Source organism: Mustelus asterias, chromosome 27 (assembly GCF_964213995.1).
Source record: "Mustelus asterias chromosome 27, sMusAst1.hap1.1, whole genome shotgun sequence".
In the NCBI taxonomy this organism is placed as follows: domain Eukaryota; kingdom Metazoa; phylum Chordata; class Chondrichthyes; order Carcharhiniformes; family Triakidae; genus Mustelus; species Mustelus asterias.
The window spans coordinates 31513056-31528055 of NC_135827.1; the positions used below are offsets into that span (position 1 = coordinate 31513056).

Here is a 15000-nt window from a genome sequence, read left to right on the forward strand (position 1 = left end):
CCCAACCATCCTCTTCCCTCTTCCACCTTCCTCTTGGCCCAACTATCATTGCCTCCCTTGCAGCCTCGTGACGCTCTTTCTTCTCTGCACTCCCCTCTCTCCCTTTCCTCCTTCACCTCCATCATCCCCTTCATCTCCAATCCTCCATTATTTCCTCATCACACCACCTGCCACTGCCCCTTCGCCTTCCCTCTTCCCCTCACTCCAATTCTTGCCTCTCTCTCGAATCTTCTTCCTTCCCTCTTCCTCCCCTCTTTTTCTCCTTCCATATTCCCTTCCCCCTCCCCTCTTCATATGTGCCTCATCTCTCTCCCACCTCAGTCAGGTTATCTCCACTACCTCTAACCCTGCTCGATGTTGACGCAACATAAGAGATTAGTTTTTAAAAATTACACAATTAAATTGACAGATTTTCCAATTCTCTTCCCGCACCGAGTGGCGCACTAAGGCAGACATTTGTTTGTTTCCATTCCTGGAACAGATCGCTAGTCTGTTGCCAGGGTGCTTATAGCTTGAGGGGCACCTCTCCTCATCAAGCGTGGCTGACCAGGAGTCTCTCCCGCTCTTCCGTGTTGGAAGGATTTAGTAGGTTGACACTCAACTTGTTTGACCGCGTTACGAACTCAACCTTCCTTGGCCTCGAGTGGGACTCGAACCTGGAGCGTCTGGCTCAGAGGCAGGACACTACCCACTGAGCCACCAGACCTCCTACAAATTGACAGATAGGTAAGGATAAAACTTGCAGTATTTAACAGAGAAGAGTAACATTCCCCAGAAACAGACCCGTATTTTGTATGGAGACCATGTACATGATAAAAAGCTGCTGGCAAAAGAAAAAGGGCATCGAAACCTGGAAGCAGAGCCCGGTGAGGGTGAAGGACCCTCACGGATCGCTGTCCCGTTTCACCTACCTCAGGACGAAATGCTCGATACGTTTCACATACAGTTGGACCGAGGCGTTTTTTTCCGAAAGTGTCGAAACATCCACGTAGAAGTACTGCATCTGCGATTCGCTCTTTATCTCCGGCTGGCAAAGTGTGCGACTCACATCCTGATAGACGTACTTCCTCTGATAACTATAGGAGGGAGAGGGAGATTATTTTGGGCTTGAAATGCACAGCAACATTCGCAGCAAACAGTCGGGGGTGATCCGAGAGAAAACCCCAAGCTGTCAGTCTGATCAACCAAACAGGACACTGGAAACCTTGTTTTGTTTTTTCTTTTCCTGGACATTTCAGCAGATACTGGGCGCATTCTGCTCTCTCACCCAAACAGCCATTCTTCATGTGTGGGTCCATATAATGAACATCTGCAAGCTATTGGACTGTGGCAACCATCACCATTGAGCCCAACCCCGAACTCACCCAGAAATGGCACCCAACAGAGTTCAAGGAGAGCAGTCACCAGAGAGGGTATTTGCTGATTTCCAGCAACCCCGCATTAGCCCGAAAATTAAAATCAGTTCTAACACAGGGAGGCGGTGGCGTAGTGGTATTGTCGCTGGGCTAGTAATCCAGAGTCCCAGGGCAATGCTCACGGGGACCCGCGTTCGAATCCCACCATGGTAGATGGCAAAATTTGAATTCAATTAAAATGACATCAGATTGTAAAAACTCATCTGGTTCATTAGTGTCTCTTTAGGGACTGAAATCTTCCATCTGTGCCTGGTGTGGCCTACATGTAACTCCAGACACTTAACAGTCATAGAATCCCTACAGTGCAGATTCAGCCCATCGAGCCTGCACCAATCCTACCCAGGCCATAACCCCACATATTTGCCCTGCTAATCCCCCTGCCACGAAGGGGCAATTTAGCATGGCCAATATACCTAACCCACACATCTTTGGACTGTGGGAGGAAACCGGAGCACCCGGGAGCCGGAGCACCTGAGCCCACACAGATACGGGGAGAATGTGCAAACTCCACACAGTCACCCGAGGCTGGAGTGGAACCCCAGGTTCCTGGCGCTGTGAGGCAGCAGCGCTAACCACTGTGCCGCCCACATTGGAAATGACCCAGCAAACCACCCAGTTCAAGGACATTTAGGGACGGGCAATAAATACTGGCCTAGCCAACAATTGCCCCATCCCACGAACAAATTTTAAAAACTATCCACTGAACTACCCGGAATACTGTTCATTAGAAAAGGGAAGGCTGAGGAATACCTGAGGGAGATCATTAAGATTATGAAAGGGTAGAGAAAGTGGAGAAAAGGTACTTTCACTTGTGGGGAAGAGCAAAACTGAGGGCAATGAGTATAAGATAGTCAGTAAAAAATCCAAAAGGGAATTCAAGAAAAGTCCCTTTACCCAGAGAGAGTGATTAAAATGTGGAACATATTAGCACAGGCAGGAATTGAGGGGGGCAGCTCTGACACATTCAGGGCCAGCTGTGTAACCACGTTAGAGAGAGAGGAATAAAAGATTGTGTTGAGACAAAGATAGAGACTGCTGGGAAAACACAGCAGGCCCGGCAACATCTGTGTGGAGAGAGCAACAGAATTAATGTTTCGAGTTTGTGTGATTCCTCCTCAGAAGGGCGGCACAGTGGTTAGTACTGCTGCTTCGCAGCACCAAGGACCCAGGTTCAATTCCTGCCTCGGGTGACAGTCTGTGTGGAGTTTGCACGTTCTCCCCCCTGGGTTTCCTCCGGGTCCTCCAGTTTCCTCCCACGCTCCAAAGGTGCGCGTGCGGGTTAAGGTTGATTGGCCATGCTAAAGTTCCCCCTAGTGTCAGGGGGTTTGTCAGGGTAAATACGTGGGGTTACGGGGATCGGGCCTGGGTGGGATTATTGGCAGTGCAGACTCGGTGGGCCAAATGGCCTCCTTCTGCACTGTGAGGATTCTATCATTCTAAGGTTATGCTGAATGGATTGGATGCAGTAGGTTGGGAGGAGCTTGTGTGGAGCACAAATGGACTAGCTGGGCCGAATGGCCAGATCCTCTGCCGCACATTGCATACAATTCTCTATCCACCCGCTAGACTTGCTCACTCCACACAGAGGAGGAACTGAGCTCTGGACATTAATGGTGTGTCTGGGTGCCCTTACCAAGTGACTCACTGCATGAGAAGCATTTTGAATAGGGGTAAGCAGTATGTCTGAGGCTAACACGTAAAGTGAAATCTGCTGAAGATGATTACAACACCCGTTCACACTTGGTCCTGTCGACAGGACTAAACAAACACACTGTGAGACATTATCCAGCAGCGTACACACACGTTATTTATAAACCAGGAGTAGACTGCACTAACAGGACAAGCAACTGAACAGGTTTAGGTAAAGGCTGAGGGAAAGGAGAGAGCCATTCATCTGATAATACACCCTTAAAGTCCAAAGGACAACAAAAAGGCACAACTGCTTAAACAGAGCGATGAAAAGAAACAGAATTAAGCACATTTAGTCAGAGGTAGAGGTTCAACTGCAGGCAATGTTGGTAAATTGATTTTCAAACAAGACGCATGGGAACCCTGAAAGTATCCTAGGGGTCCCTGAGATCCTTCAGATTTGTGTATTGGATGAGATGATTTATTATTGTCATATGCATTGGTATACAGTGAGAAATATTGTTTCTTGCGCGCTATACAGACAATGCAGAATGTAGTGTTACACTCATTGCTAGGGTGTAGAGAAAGATCAATTTAAGATGAGGGATGTCCATTCAAAAGTCTGATGGCGGCAGGGAAGAAGCTGGTCTTAAGTCAGTTGGTTCGTGACCTCAGAGTTTTGTATCTTTTTCCCGACAGGAAAAGGTGGAAGAGAGAATGTCCGGGGTGCGTGGGGTCCTTGGTTATGCTGGCTGTTTTTCCAAGGCAGCGGGAAGTGTAGACAGAGAAAGTGGGTGAGAGGTTGGTTTGCGTGATGGACTGGGTTTCATTCACGACGCTTTCTAGTTTCTTGCGGTCTTGGATAGAGCCGGGGTCATACCAAGCTGCGATACAACCAGAAAGAATGCTTTCTAAGGTGCATCTGTAAGACTTGGTGAGAGTCGTAGCTGACATGCCAAATTTCCTTAGCCTCCTGAGAAAATAGAGCCATTGGTGGGCTTTCCTAACTATAGCGTCAGCATGGGGGGACCAGGACAGGTTGTTGGTGATCTGGACACCGAGAAACTTGAAGGTCTCGACCCTTTCCACTTCATCCCCATTGATGTAGACAGGGGCATGTTCTCCTTTACGCTTCCTGAAGTCGATGACAATCTCCTTCGTTTTGTTGACATTGAGGGAGAGGTTATTGTTGCCGCACCAGTTCACCAGATTCTCTATCTCATTCCTGTACTCTGCCTCGTCATTGTTTGAGATCCGACTGAATGCGGTGGTGTCGTCAGCAAACCTGAAAATCGAGTTGGAGGTGAATTTGGCCGCACAGACATAGGTGTATAAGGAGTATAGTAGGGGGCTGAGGACACAGCCTTGTGGGGCACCGGTGTTGAGGATGATTGTGGAGGAGGTGTTGGTGCATATCCTAACTGATTGCAGTCTGTGGGTTAGAAAGTGTCAGATCCAGTTGCAGAGGGAGAGGCTGAGCCCCAGGCCATGGAGTTTGGAGATGAGTTTTGTAGGAATAATGGTGTTGAAGGCTGAGCTGTAGTCAATAAATAAGAGCCTGATACAGGTGTTTTTGTTATCCAGGGTTGAGTGTAGGGCCAGGGAGATGGCGTCTGCTGTAGACCTGTTACGGCGATAGGTGAACTGTAGTGGATCTGGGCAATCTGGGAGGCTGGAATTGATTTGTGCCATGACTAACCTTTCAAAGCATTTCATAATGATGGATGCCAGAGCCACCGGACGATAGTCGTTAAGACACGCGATTGGTTTTCCTTTGATACAGAGATGATGGTCGTCTTCTTGAAGCAGATTGGGACCTCAGATTGGTGTCAAGAGAGGTTAACGGTGACTGCGAATACCCCCGCCAGTGATCCGCACAGGATCTGAGTGCACGTCCGGGTACCCCATCCGGGCCAGTCGCTTTCCGGGGGTTGACTTTCAAGAAGGCTGCTCTGACATCTGTGATGGTGACCACGGATACGGGTTTGGTTGAGGCTTCCGGGGTGGAGTGCGTGGTCTCACTGACCTCTTGCTCAAAATGGGCAGAGAATGCATTGAACTCATCAGGGAGGGCTGCGTTGGAGCAGGTGATTCTACATGCCTTCATCTTGTAGACTGTTAAGTCTTGCAGACCTTGCCATAGTCGGCGGGGGTCGGTGTGGCTCGCCTGGCACTCTAGCTTGGCCCAATTCTGTCTTTTGGCATCTTTGATGGATCTCCTTAGATCATATCTGGATTTCTTATATAAGTCTGGGTTGCCTGACTTGAACGCCTCAGACCTGGACTGCATCAGGCAGTGGATATCCCTGTTCATCCATAGTTTCTGGTTGGGAAACACATGGATTTGCTTCTTTGGCACACAGTCTTCTACACAGTTACTAATGAAGTCAGCGACTGCAGTGGTGTACTCGTTCAGGCTGGTCACTGAGTTTTTAAATACTGACCAGTCCACTGACTTGAAGCAGTCTCGGAGGAGATCATCCGATTCCTCAGACCAACAGTGCATGATTTTCTTTGACGGGATTCTCCCATTTCAGTTTTTGCTTGTAAGCCAGGGGCAGGAGCACAGCCCTGTGGTCTAATTTGCCAAAGTGTGGGCGGGCGATAGAGCGGTAGGCATGTTTGATATTTGTGTAGCAGTGGTCTAGAATGTTTGGGCTTCTGGTGGAACAGGAGACGTGTTGATGGTATCTTGATAGGACACTCTTGAACTTGGGCTGCTTGAAGTCTCCGGCCACGATGAACAAGGCCTCGTGATGTTTCATCTCAAGGCTATTTGTGGTGATCTATATTTCGTCCAGCGCAGTCTTCACGTCCGCATGGGGTGGGATGTAAACTGTCATCAGGATAACAGAGGTGAACTCCCACAAAGGTCGTAGGGGTGGCAGTTTAGCCAGTTTAGTGAGTTAACAGTGGTCGAGATTTTCACCCCTCCCTCTGTCTCCTTGGCGGGTTGTCTTGCAGCAGATGCAGTGAGATCTTCTAGTCCTGCTGAAGTCTATGGGCTTTCGCATGGTTTGTCCGCCCCCAACGCTGGGGAACCCACCACAAATTGTCAATTTTGGCAGGGCCGAAAGATTCTGCCAATGGGAGGGGCTGGAAAATCCCGCCCACCGCTCTCAGTGATAACACTGCTTTCTTGTTTTGGTAGACCTACAAGGAGTCCTCCACAAAGACACAGTGGAAGAAGGTAAACAACATTCATTTATGTAACACCTTCAATGTAGTAAAAAATCCCAAGAACTTATTCAGAGATTTATTAGGCTGGGCACAATAAACGACTGCCCCATTGGGAGAATCCATCACGACCTCCTCGTGACCTCTTATTGGTTGTAAAGTTCAGCGAGCTCTTTTGCTTCCCATTCACTGACTCAACAGGATCGTTCTGGCTTTCCAACTCCCTCTGCACTCTCACCATCTTTTATCCAAGTAATCTTCTTCTCATGCCTTGAAGCCCACACCCACCTCTGCTCCAATCCAGGCCCATTGCTCAATCTCCACATGCTGCTCTCCACAATCCAAGGCCTAGGTTTTCAATCACTACAACTCTCTCCATGAACCAATTGCCTTTGCTGCTGTTCAACCTTCCTTTAAGATTCTCACAAAAGTTCAAACCTCTTTCTCTCTTTCTCGATATCTTGTTTTAATCCATTCACGAGATATGGGTGTCCCTGGCAATTATTGCCCACCTCTAGTTGCCCTTGAGAAGGCGATGGTGGGCTACCTTCTTGAATGCAACTGGATGCCTTGCCACGCCATGTCAGGGGACAGCTAAGTATCAACCATGTTGAGTTGGGTCTGGCGCCGCATGTGAACTGGATCGAGTGGGCAGCACAGTGGCACAGTGATTAGCACTGCTGCCTCACAGAGCCAGGGACCCGGGTTCATTTCCTGTCTTGGGTCACTGTCTGTGTGGAGTCTGCACCTTCTCCCCATGTCTGCGTGGGTTTCCTCCGGGTGCTCCGGTTTCCTCCCACAGTCCAAAGATGCGCGGGTTAGGTGGATTGGCCATGCTAAATTGCCCCTTAGTGTCAGGGGACTGGGGCGGCACGGTAGCACAGTGGTTAGCACTGCTGCTTCACAGCTCCAGGGTCCCAGGTTCGATTCCCGGCTCGGGTCACTGTCTGTGTGGAGTTTGCACATTCTCCTCGTGTCTGCGTGGGTTTCCTCCGGGTGCTCCGGTTTCCTCCCACATCCAAAGATGTGCAGGTTAGGTTGATTGGCCAGGTTAAAAATTGCCCCTTAGAATTCTGGGATGCGTAGATTAGTGGGTAAATATGTGGGGGTAGGGCCTGGGTGGGATTGTGGTCGGTGCAGACTCGATGGGCCGAATGGCCTCCTTCTGCACTGTAGGGTTTCTATGATTCTAGGTAGGGTAAATGTATGGGGTTATGGGGATAGGACCTGATTGGGGCTGTGTTGGTCCAAACTCGATGGGCCGAATGGCCCCCCCCCCTCTACATTGTAGCGATTCTATGATTCAATGAGTAAGGATGGCAGATTTCTTTCCCTGGAGTACACTAGTGAATCAGTTTTTGTAGCATGTTGCATGATCACCATTACTGAGACTAGCTCCAGATTTAATTTCATGATTTGAATTTAAATTCCCCTCCTGCCATGCTGGGATTTGAACTCATGTCTCTGAAGGTGCACTTTCCACTTTAACTTATCCTCTCCTCCTTGCAAAGCACTCGGGACGTTCTTGGGTGTAAGGGGTCGTACAAAATAGATACCGATAGCGAAGCAGCTGGAACTACTCCAAGCAGTCAATGCAGAACTCCGAAGGACACCAGGGGACCTCCTCAGGTACTTTCTGGAAGTACCAAGTGTCCCCTGAGCCCAGTTTGAAAATCTTTGCAATAATTTTACCAACATTGTCTCCAGCTGAGCCGCTCCATCTAAACGATGTTATGCACCCAAGCAGAGACTGCTGAGGCTGTAAAGGTATTCCAACACCTGGCCACCAAGTCCGGACGTTGTTAAACTTTAACAGAATAGCAATTACTGGCCACGTTGTCAGGATCCGGTTTTACGGAAAGGACTTTGACCTGAGACGCCAACTCTCTCTTTCTCTCTCCTCTCATATATTTGCTGACCTGCAGAGTATTGCCAACGTTTCCTGTTTTCAATTCAGGATCCAGTCTGCTCAGGGATTAACTAACCAGCAGACTTGTGACACTCAGGAGTTGTCGGGATCTGTTATTGAAGTTACGTTGCCTTTTATTTCTGGTCACACGAGACTGGTTCAATGATGCCTTTATCTGGACAGACATGGTCAACGACAGGTCAATCTCAGCAGCAGAATGAGACTAACCCAATTATACACAGATTTTAGAATCATGGAATCGCTACAGTGCAGAAGGAGGCCATTCGGCCCATTGCGTCTGCACCAACCACAATCCCTCCCAAGCCCTATCCCCATAACTCCATGCATTTATCCTATTTAGTCCCCCTGACACTAAGGAGCAATTTAGCACGGCCAATCCACCTAACCCGCACATCTTTGGACTGTGGGAGGAAACCCACGCAGACACGGGGAGAAGGTGTAAACTCCACACAGACAGTGACCCAAGCCAGGAATCGAACCTGGGCCTCTGGTGCTGGGAGGCAGCAGTGCTAACCACTGTGCCACCGTGCTGCCTCCTTTGCTGTGTTACTGTGTGGGTAGGGAATATAGCAGCAGCTATCTGTGCAAATACTGAACAAGCTAAATAATAATCTAAAGCTCCTTTAACAAGATTTTCTTGTCACCTGTCCTGATATGGCATCAAATTCTGTCAATAATGGTCCTGTGAAGCACCCTGGAACATTAATGCTATGTTAAAGGCGCTATGTAAATAAAATAGAATAGAATCACTGAATCCCTACAGCACAGGAGGCCATTCAGCCCATCGATCCTGCACCGACAACAATCCCAATTCAGGCCCTATCCCTGTAACCCCATGTATTACTCTGACACTCATCCCCCTGACATTAAGGGGTGATTTATCATGGCCAATCCACTAACCCGAACATCTTTGGACTGTGGGAGGAAACCGGAGCACCCCGAGGAAACCCACGCAGACACGGGGAGAATGTGCAAACTCCGCACAGTCACCGAAGGCCGGAATTGAATCCGGATCCCTGGCGCTGTGAGGCAGGAGTTGCCAACCACTGCAAGTAGACGTTGAAAGAAACTCAAAGGCTGGAATTCTCCGGCCGTTCATGCCAGCGGATTCTCCGGTCCCGCCGACAGCGCAACCCCGCCCGCGGATTTCTCACCGGCGTGGCGTGACGTCAATGGGAATTCCCATCGACAGCGGCGGGACCAGAGAATCCCGCTGCTAGCAAACAACGCGCCACCTCCGCCAGCGGAAGACCGACACAGTGGCACGGTGGTTAGCACTGCTGTCCCACAGCGCCAGGGACACGGGTTCAATTCCAGCCTCGGGTCACTGCCTGTGCGGACTCTGCACGTTCTCCCCGTGTCTGCGTGGGTTTCCTCCAGTTGCTCCGGTTTCCTCCCACACTCCAAAGATGTGCGGGTTAGGTTGACTGGCCATGCTAAGTTGACCCTAGTGTCTGGGAGATTAGCAGGGTAAATACATGGGGTTACGGGAATGGGGCCTGGGTGGAATTGTGGTCGGTGCAGACCCGATGGGCCAAAAGGCCTCCTTCTGCACTGTAGGGATTCTATGATGTTGGAATTCAGGGGAAAGTCTGCATTCTGCAATCAGTCCATGCCTTTTCCAACAAAAGACATCTCTCAGTCACAAAACCAAAAAGAATTGCAATTTTTCGAGTAAATGTTCTGCCAAAGTGTGGGCTAACTTGTGAATCATACTGAGGTTGCCCTACTTAACTGTCGTGACCGAGAATGTATGCAACTATTGCAAACTGACAGCTAGCCAACACGACACAGGTTCAAACCACAAAGGGGAATAATTCGGGATTGCTGACAGGAACTTGTACTTCACATTAAGGAAGGTCAACATCTAGAGTTAACTTTCTGGGTAGGATAATGGAGGGTGGAAGTGCCCAGGAGAGGTTGGGAGGGGTAAAAAGGCAGATGGGGGAGGGGCAATTGAGAAAGGAGGGATGTGATCCCAAGAGAGAGGAGGCAGCTGGAGGGATCAGGAACTGCCAATGGCTTCCTCCACTGCAATAGGGCATGGAGAAATGAAGAACTCCTACACCATCGGCTCCACATCCAGGTAAGCTTGTTTTACAAAGTGTACTTCTACAGTGGCGGTCTCTTTAAGGACCCCTGGCAAAGCCACACACAGCCCTGGTCAGCTGCAATTAAGGCAAACAAATTGTGTAAAGGGAACTCCATGTTTGCATTACTCCTGTTTCGGGCCTGGGCAATGGAAACCTCTTTTCCTACCTTTGCCGATGTGGTGGGTGGTGCATATCTGGTGCAGAATCTAACCATAGAATTCCTACAGTGCAGAAAGGCACCATTCGGCCCATCGAATCTGCACCGCCTCTCCGACAGAGCGTCCCATGAGGTCCACCCCCTCCCTATCCACCTAACCCCGTGCATTTACCCTGCTAATCCCCCTAACCTAGACATCTTGGGACACTAAGGGGCAATTTGGCATGGTCACTCCTAACCTGCACATCCTTGGACTGTTGTCCAAATTTTGTTCAAGTGTTATCCGCCATATTGGATGTTTAGGTGTCTGTTTCGCACCAGAGAAATAGGCCACACCATCGATGAATTTCTAGGCTATTGGATTCGGCTGAGAATAAGATTAGTGGTATTGCTGCATAGACAGATAACTCGAAAGCTTTCCTAATCAACAGATCAGCAAGATCACTGATTTGCAAATGGACTTAATTACCAATCTAAAACACAGTAAAAAGCCCCAAACCCATGTATATGACCAATGCCGTCACCGTGAATCAGCGATGCAGGAAATCTGTTACCCTGTTTCAGGGATAAGGATAATGTATACTTGCACATTGGTCCTTTCATAGAAAGATACTTAATCACAAAGAGAATGAAGGGATGGTCGGAGAGACTGGGAAGTTTAAAGGGTGGGACACAGTTACAGTTGAAAAAATAAGTTGTTAAGAGGTATTTGAAGAAGGTGGTAGGACTAAGTAGTTGAGGGAGATTTGCAGGGGAAGGGTCCTGGTGGAAGTCCCTGATATGTGTCAGCAAGACTGTTCTCTTCCCGTTGGGGAGCACTTCAGCGGTCTCGGGCATTCAGCCTCTGATCTTCGGGTAAGCGTTCTCCAAGGCGGCCTTCACGACACACGACGGCGCAGAGTCGCTGAGCAAAGACTGATAGCCAGGTTCCGCACACATGAGGACGGCCTCAACCGGGATATTGGGTTCATGTCACACTATCTGTAATCCCCACAGCTTGCCTGGACTTGCAGAATTTCACCGGCTGTCCTGTCTGGAGACAATACACATCTCTTTGACCTGTCTTGGTGCTCTCTCCACTCACATTGTTTGTACCTTTAAGACTTGATTAGCTGTAAGTATTCGCATTCCAACCATTATTCTGTAAATTGAGTGTGTGTCTTTAAATGCCCTGTTTGTGAACAGAACTCCCACTCACCAGAAAGCTAGTGGCTTTTGCTACCAAATAAACCTGTTGGACTTTAACCTGGTGTTGTTAAACTTCTTAATGTGTCAGTTCGCCAACATCATCTACCACAATCAGCATGGGGCTGGTTTATGAGTCCATAATGTAGGGAACCTTCTCCAGCAGGAACACGTTGGTTAAAAAACTGTCGAGATTCCTACATTCACGATATTTGTTCCCAGCAGGTGAGGTTCATACAAGGAACACACATTCATAGATTTCTCCCATGGATTACTGTAAATTTAATCTTAATCCCAGATAAAAACAATCATTGAATCCCTACAGTGCAGAAAGAGGCCATTCAGCCCATCGAGTCTGCACCGACCACAATCCCACCCAGGCCCTACCCCTGTAACTCCACATATTTACCCTGCTAATCCCGGCACTAAGGGCCAATTTATCATGACCAATCCACCTAACCTGCATATCTTGGCAGCATGGTGACACAGTGGTTTATAACAGCTCACCACCATCTTCTTTGGACGGCATGGTGGCACAGTGGTTAGCATTGCTGCATCCCAGCGCCAGGGTCCCAGGTTCAATTCCGGCCTTGGGTGACAGTGTGAAGTTTGCACTTTATCCCCGTGTCTGCCTGGGTTTCCTCCCACAGTCCAAAGATGTGCGGGTTAGATTGATTGGCCGTGCTAAATTGACCCTAACGTCAGGGGGATTAGCAGGGTAAATGCGTGGGGTTACGGGAATACAGCCCGGGTGGAATTATGGTTGGTACAGACTCAGTGGGCCGAATGGCCTCCTTCTGTACTGTAGGGATTCTATGATTCTATGAAACCGGAACACCCGGAGGAAACCCACGCAGACATGGGGAGAATGTGCAGACTCCATACAGACAGTCACCCACGGCAGGGATTGAACCCGGGTCCCTGGCGCTGTGAGGCAGCAGTGCTAACCACTGTGCTGCCCATGACAACAAAGCAGATTGCTTGATCAACACCTCATCCATTGCCTTAAACATCCACTCACTCCACGTTTGGTGTACTCTGCCACTATATATGTAGCATGCAGTGCAGAAATTCATCTAAAATCCATCGGCAGTACCTCCCAAACCAGCAGCTTCCACTACCCTGAAGGACAAAGGCAGCAGATGCACAGAAACACCATTATCTCCAGGTTCTCCTCTGAGCCACACATTGTCCTGACTTGGGCTTGTATCATAAGAACCCCTACAGTGTAGAAGGAAGCCAATTCAGCCCATCAAGTCTGCACCAACTCTCTGACAGAGCAAGCGCCCAAGGCACTAACCCCATAACCTCATTTAACCTGCTAATCCCCCAGGACACTAAGGGGCAATTTAGCACGGCCAATCAACCTAACCCGCACATCTTTGGACTGTGGGAGGAAACTGGAGCACCCGGAGGAAACCCATGCAGACACGGGGAGAACGTGCAGACTCCACACAGACAGTCACCCATGGCCGGAATTGAACCCGGGTCCCTGGCACTGTGAGGCAGCAGTGCTAACCACTGTGCCACCGTGCCACTGTATTGCCATTCCTCCATCGTCACTGGATCAAAATCCTGGAACTCCCTTCCTAACACCATTTGAATGTAACATCATGTACTATAACAGTTCACCACCATCTTCTTTAGGGCGGCACGGTGGCACAGTGGTTCGCACTGCTGCCTCACAATCCCAGGGACCCGGGTTCAATTCCTGGCTTGGGGGTCACTGTCTGTGTGGAGTCTGCAAGTTGGCTCCGTGTCTGCGTGGGTTTCCTCCGGGCGCTCCGGTTTCCTCCCACAGTCCAAAGATTAGTGCGAGTTAGGTGGATTGACCATGCTAAATTGCCCCTTAAACATCAGGCAGGCTAGCAGGGTAAATAGGTGGTGTTAAAGGGATAGGGCCTGGGTGGGACTGTGGTCGGTGCAGACTCGATGGGCCGAATGGCCTCTTCCGACACAGTCAGGATTCTATGATTGTCAAAGGCAAGTAGGGAGAGGAAACGAATGCTATTCTTGCTAATGACACACATCTCCTTGGAAATTAATAATAAAAGAAAAACAACAGGAATACAGGACAAAAATAGCCTGGCGGTGATCCAATTTACAAAAACCTGCAGCTAGAAATTTGACCCAACTACTAGTTCACACCTCTTCATCACACACATCAAGCTGCTACACAAAACCCTGGCGATGGTGATTCGTCCGTCTTGGGATCATTTATCTCTCTGCCAATATTGCATGATTTGCTTTTAAGGATTGGCTATTTTGGGGGTTTTGAGCCTAATTAGTGACACAAACCAATTCTTGTTTAAAGAACTAGAATTATTGCATCAGAATCTTCTTCCAAGACAGCATTTAAAGAAATGCACAATTGCATAAATGTTACATCTGAATGTATAAGGTGGGAATTTTGTGTTACTTGTATCAAAGCTGCCGAGGCATTTTTTTTCCTTTAGAATCCCGACCGTGCAGAAGGAGGCCATTCGGCCCATCGAGTCTGCACCGACCACACTCCCACTCAGACCCTACCCCCTTCACCCCACGTATTTACCCTCCTAGTCCCCCTGACACTAAGGGGCAATTTAGCATGGCCAATCCACCTAACCCGCACTAATCTTTGGAGCGTGGGAGGAAACCGGAGCACCCGGAGGAAACCCACGCAAACACGGGGAGAACGTGCAAACTCCACACAGACAGTGACCTGAGCTGGGAATTGTACCCGGATCACTGGCGCTGTGAGGCAGCAGTGCTAACCACTGTGCCACCATGCCGCCCTTTCTCTGTGTGTTAATGATAAGTGTGTTAATGATAATATTCAGAGGAAACCGTTTTTTGCTGGTGCTACAATGTGGGCAGATCTTTATTGACTGAGCAAAGATCGTTTTCTTTTGTTCTTTCCTGAGTGTGAGCATTATTGGCAAGGCCAGTATTTATTGCCCATCCCCAGTTGCCCTTTAGAAGCCGCCCTGCCCTTTGCTCTTCATACGTGGAATGACATTCTAACTCAAGGCACAAGGAGACCATCAGAAAAGATCAACAGCTACATGTAATATTTCACCGACAACTCCCTGTTGTGTAAAGCCAGATGATGTGTGTGTGCCACGTATTCAGTAAGTATCCACGGGTTCCCAGTTATCTGTAAACATTACACTCACTGATTCCAGTTGGAGACAATATGTGGCATAACCTTATCAGTAGGGCACATCTGGGAGCTGTTAGACATTGCCTCATTATTAACTGCAAGCTTGTTCAGGACAATGCTTTATTTTCTAAACTGGAGGTCAACTTCTCAATCAGATTGATAATTGATAAATACGACAGAACCTAGAATCATAGAATCCCGACAGTGCAGAAGGGGATCATTCAGTCCATTGAGTCTGCGCTGACTCTCTGAATGAGCATCATATCCAGTCC

The 15000-nt window shown here is 48.9% G+C and overlaps 2 protein-coding genes across 2 annotated transcripts in view; both read right to left on the bottom strand.

Annotated features, from left to right (window-relative positions):
• The window catches only part of LOC144479936 (transgelin-like), a 533241-nt gene that overhangs the window by 160137 nt on the left and 358104 nt on the right, over positions 1-15000 (bottom strand). The window lies entirely within an intron of this gene.
• sidt2 (SID1 transmembrane family, member 2) overlaps positions 1-15000 on the bottom strand; it is a 115407-nt gene that overhangs the window by 85414 nt on the left and 14993 nt on the right. The window contains exon 3 of the mRNA XM_078198966.1: positions 912-1076. Coding sequence (XP_078055092.1) covers positions 912-1076 — 165 coding nt within the window. The remainder of the gene's footprint in view (positions 1-911; positions 1077-15000) is intronic.